At 48.0% G+C, this 5335-nt stretch overlaps 1 protein-coding gene across 1 annotated transcript; it reads left to right on the top strand.

Moving 5' to 3' along the window:
* The first annotated feature begins 1324 nt into the window (after nucleotides 1-1324).
* On the top strand, nucleotides 1325-5170 carry alkbh1 (alkB homolog 1, histone H2A dioxygenase). Its single transcript, XM_042220761.1, is given in 8 exon segments — nucleotides 1325-1677; nucleotides 2139-2247; nucleotides 2722-2884; nucleotides 3854-3944; nucleotides 4077-4270; nucleotides 4348-4388; nucleotides 4391-4505; nucleotides 4507-5170. Coding segments are annotated over 8 exon segments (1134 nt in total). The 5' UTR covers nucleotides 1325-1539; the 3' UTR covers nucleotides 4790-5170.
* The last annotated feature ends 165 nt before the right edge of the window (nucleotides 5171-5335 follow it).

The following is a 5335-nucleotide window of genomic DNA, read 5'->3' as shown; positions in this document are numbered from 1 at the left end:
CTCTTACACTCCAGAAGCTGTTTGTAGATCAAAGTGATCCGCTGTAAAGTTTTTAATTTTTTTATACACACACACACACACACACACACACACACACACACAGTCGTTTGTACAGAACCACTGAGTGTAAAGACCTTGAGTTTAACTCTGCTGCCCTCTGCTGGTTGTAAATGTGAGAATATTGTTACACATTAAAGTAATAATGTTGATGTCTTTATTATTAGTGGCAGAGTTTCCTTTGAGTCACTGGGAAAATAAAAAAAAGCTTTTTTTTTAAGCTGACAGCAGTTTTAGTGCTTGTTGTTGTTGTTATTATTATTATTATTATTATTATTATTAACCTTTATTTAACCGGGAAAATCCCATTGAGATTAAAAACCTCTTTTTCAAGGGAGACCTGCTCAGATCCTCAGCAAACAGTGGAAAAGAAACAGCCACACAAACCTGATGAAAAGGTAAACAATGTACTTTGGATAGAAAACAAAGTGCAATGTGTCTTTGGTTTTGTGGGCGGAGTCTATAAAAGCATTGACAGCACTCAATAAGAAAAGCCCACGATGTGCAGAGCTATACGTCGTCGCCCCCTTTGCTGATCTGGACTACCGTCTTTCCTCGGGCGTGACCCTTCTCCACCTTCTCAAAGGCCTGAGGCACTTGTGAAAAGCTGAAGGTCTCCTCCACCACGGGCCGGATCTGAGAGGGATGAGACAAATAAGTGAGCAAGTTCTCTTAAAGTGCGTTTCTCCTTATAGTCACAGCTCCTGTTCCAGTGAGGATGTTCACATTAAACGTGGCCAAGTCAGTATTTGGCTGTATCCCAATTCAGGGTCTGCAGCCTTAAAGGCCGCATTTTAAGGCCGATTACGTCACCAGCGACGCGACGAAGGCTGTCCCAATTCGAAGGCTGCTCGAAATGCGGCCCTCAAATGCGTCCTTCATTTCCCTGAATTTTAAGGACGTGGCGTGTAGACTTCGTGGCCCAACATATCCCAGAATGCATAGCGCGGCGGTGGGTGTGGATAATTTTGCCGAAAAAAAAACGGCGGATGAGGGGCCCCGAAGAGTAAACTTTAAGTAAGTACTGAATATTATGTCACTTATTTATGTGCAAATGTTTAATAACGAAGAACATTAAAACATTACTGTTGGCCACATGTCGGCAAAGTTATGTGACATTAGTGACGTTTGTACTAACTTGGTTTTAAAGCCTTTACTTTAAAATATACGCCGTTCAATAGCTGAGCTTAATCTTACAGAGAATGATCAAAGCTCATGTAGAACAACAAACAAATGAACAAAAGATTTTCACAAGCCTCGCACTTCCGGCCTTAGCGGTCTTTAAGTACACGGCCCTTGAGGATCGTTGAGGCTGGCACTTTAAAGGCTGCAGACCCTGAATTGGGATACAGCCATAGAAACATGTTACAGTTTGTCTCTCCCCGCTCGCGCTGTTAACTGTTTACATATCTGTTTGTTTGTTTTGTTTTTTATTTTTGTTAGTTTATACTTCCGGAGCAGGGCGTGCAAGACAGTGACGTCATGGCTAAGATGGCAGCCTCCATGGTGGAGGGTGGAGAGGATTCGTTTCGGAAGATATTCAAGTTTTACAGGAGAAGGAACCCCCCGCCGGACCTTAGCGACGTCATCGACTTTTCCAGGTGTGCGCCCGGTGAACAGGTGAGAGCAAAGCGCGCTCCCGACGTCTAGCAGCCATCTTTCTCCTTGTTCTTCTTCATGGGTCAGTTTAAGTTTGACTCTCTGAACCAACAAAGTGAACAGTTCCACAGGTTACCTCCACCTGCCTTCATCTGTCCACTTTCATTTCTGATCTGGTTTTCGTGTAAATCAAACTCACCTGGATCGATCATTTCATCGATCATAGCAATGACTGTGTGTCACAGAGGGAAGTTTGAAGGTGGTCGAAGCAGCAGACAGGTGTGAGGGTCAGAGTTCAAACACGAACAGTCTGAATCTGCAGATCACCTGAATCCACCTGACTGACGTCACAGTGGACTGGGTGTCACTTGACTGGTTCAGGTCTGCTGAAGAACAGGTGCAGACAGCACCTGAGCGAAAATGATTTTTCAACCCTGACGTCTGCTAATGCTAATGGTGTGTGTGTGTGTGTGTGTGTGTAGATTGTTCCAGTTAACCTCGACACCGCCGCGGTGAGCGATGTGGAAGCCACTAGAGTCGGATTACAGCACGTCAGAGAGTGGCGAGCCTTCGGCCTGCGAGGACACCCAGGTACACGCTCACGTCAGAGTTTAAATAAAGTTTGGATGCGTGCGGTCTGGTTCAATTCAGTCCGGCTGTAAAGAACCAAATAACAGCGACAGTTGCCTCGCGGCGCCTCGTACTGTGAGGTAAAGCGTAGGGAGAAGCCGGCTCTGAGGCAGGTTACTGAGATTTGGTCTCATTTTTCCATGTTTCAGGAACTGAAGTGTTTTTAGTCTAGCTCAGTAGAATGGTCTCGACTGTAATGGACAGTTCTGATTGGCTGTCCACTGGGAACGTAATGTCAGCATCGTCTTCATCCAGCGAGGACGATGCTCTGCATTCACTCTGCTGTGGCCTGCTGCTGAACACACGAGCTGCTTTATGTCTTTGTTACCTGCTTCATCTGAAGATGGCCCATGAACTGGACCGAGTTTAGTGCTCTGGGTACACGATGATGATGATGATGATGATGATGATGATTCTGCGCTCTTCCTCGTCCAGGGTTCATTGTCATCTCCAATCCGTTCCTGCGCGGCACGCAGCCGTTCTGGCTCCGACAGTGTCTGAAGATTTACCCTCAGAAACCAAACATCTGCAACCTGGACATGCACATGTCCCCCTTAGAGACTCAGGACATCTGGGGACAGAGCGTGCACAGCCTGAGGTGAGACTCACAGGTTTGTACAGGTACGTGCTGCACAGGTCACAGCAGGAGGAGCTCGACCTCCCGATGAAGGTAAACAGTCTACTACCAGCAGGGGTCACTGCGACGCCACCACAGCCACCAGCTGCTCAGGTGTATCTGCGCCTGGTCATGCTGTGCGTTTGCGTGTTTGGAGGTGGCGGTCTGAGCATGGCTAAAGACCATCAGAGCTCTGAGTTTACAGCTGATTTTCAAACCGTTTCGCTTCTTCCAAATCCTCAAATTATGCAAATGACCCACGTTTAAAATGCCGCTTTTTCTCCCCCAACATTCCTCTAACATTCCTCTGATCTTCCCCCAATGTTCCTCGAACGTTCCTCAGACATTTCTCCAATGTTCCTCAGATTTTTCCCAAATGTTCCTCTGATGTTCCCCCGACAATTCCTCTGACATTCGTCTGACGTTCCGCTGATGTTGACAGGAGCGCAGATTGTTTCTTTAACCTGATGTTCGTATTGCCATCGTTGGTGTCAAGCAGCTGCTTTTTGTGACCTTCTGCTGTGAAAGCTGAGAGTGAAGTGAAAAAGTGAGGAAGGGTTAGTGTTTATGAGAGTGCAAACAAAACCTCGGAGCCTCTGTTTCCTATTTTATGCAAGAAAAAGCAACTCAAGTGTTTAATTACTGAAAATCCTTGGTGCTCGACTGCTGCAGTGTCTAATGAATTCAGTGCCACCAGGTGGCGCTGTTTTAAGGTCTGCTGTTGTTTGCAGGTTTGGGGAGCTCAGCTGCTGTCAGATCTTTGAACAAACTGTGTGCCCTCGTCTTCCTCTTTAACCTATTTCAGAATCAGCATACTTTACTGATCCCTAAGGAAATTATGTGGGTTACAGTTGCTCCAGTACAGTAACAGACCAGACTATTTAACAATGCGATGTGTTCCAGATCTACAGATTTAAGAAATAACACAATATGTAAAACTTTGATCCGCAGATCTTCTCCGGCTGGAATACGAGAAGCGCGGACTCTCCTGGAGCGGCTGCGCTGGGTCACGCTGGGCTATCATTACAACTGGGACACAAAGGTGAGCATCTGCTTCACCTCTTCGCTGCTGCTCCTCCAGCAGCACAGGCGGGGACGGTTTCAGAGCAAACGTTTGCCACGGTCTGTTGTGGCGCCCTTTCTCTTCATCTCACTCCTCCCCTCCTGTTTGCAGACGTACTCTCCCAGCAGTCACACTCCTTTCCCACGTGACCTCCACCTCCTCTCCGCTCACGTGACAGCTGCCTGCGGCTTCCCTGGCTTTATCTCGGAAGCGGGAATCCTCAACTATTACCGATCAGACTCTTCTCTGGGAATCCACGTGGACGAGTCGGAGCTGGACCACACTCGACCGCTGCTGTCGTTTAGGTGGGACGCTTGTTTTTTCACCGTCGTTATGCGAAGCACATGTTTGAATTCCCTGTTCTTCCATGTTGTCTTTACAGTTTTGGTCAGTCAGCCATCTTTCTCCTGGGCGGCCCCCGCAGACAGACCCCCCCACAGCCATGCTCATGCACAGTGGGGACGTGATGGTGATGTCAGGGCCCAGCCGCCTTCTGTACCACGCAGTCCCACGAATCCTCCCCGCACCTCTCGGGGCGTCTGGCATTAGAGACGGGGGGAAGCATCCAGACCCCCCCATCACAGGAAGGCTCCGTGGTGGAGCCGGTGTCCGAGGAGGAATGGGCTGTCTGCTCCAGGTACATCCAGAGCTCCAGAGTGAATGTGACTGTCAGACAGGTGCTGGCACCTGGACAGAAATTTCCAGAAACTCCCCGTTCTCACCAAACCACGGACACTGGACAGACGGACGGATGCGATGATGGAGAGAGCGGAAAGAGGAAGAGGAGCAGCAGTGACTCTCCTTATGCTGCAGAGACTCACTGAGGGCACTTACAGCACGGGCCTCCATGAAGGACGGCTTCTGCTTGGTTACTGGGTTTATTTGTTAAAGGATTTATGTGGGTCAGTGTGTAGATGCTGCCAGAGACGGGACGAGACCCGATCTAAAGATGAACTCTTAGGAGTCGGTGCTAATCTGGATCTGTTAATCTGTTAAAATGATTGTTTAACGATTGTGTGAATACAGTCCATGATTCAGTGAGCAGTAGTCATGAAGAAAGAAGATATAATCCAGTACCCAGATCGAGGTCTATGTATGTATGCAATGTTCTCTCTAAGCTGCGCACGTGCGCACTGCTGGCACGTCTCTGCGCAAGAACATCTGCGTTGCACACAAAAAAATCTAACCTGAATTGAAATTAAAACTTTAACAATTCTGTTTTGCAGTGTGAGTCAGTGACTGGCTGCTCCCGTATGGGAGCAGAACGATGCCACCGTATCCCATAGTCCAGCCAATGATGCGATTCACATTCGTATATACGCAGCTAACCAACGTGGTTGACAGGCTATGACACGTTAATGACAACGTGT

This window comes from Haplochromis burtoni, unplaced genomic scaffold, assembly GCF_018398535.1.
Source record: "Haplochromis burtoni strain Fernald_Lab_line unplaced genomic scaffold, NCSU_Asbu1 Contig_55, whole genome shotgun sequence".
Taxonomy (NCBI): domain Eukaryota; kingdom Metazoa; phylum Chordata; class Actinopteri; order Cichliformes; family Cichlidae; genus Haplochromis; species Haplochromis burtoni.
Note: the sequence above shows the minus strand (reverse complement) of the source record. Positions and strands in the feature narration are given on the sequence as shown.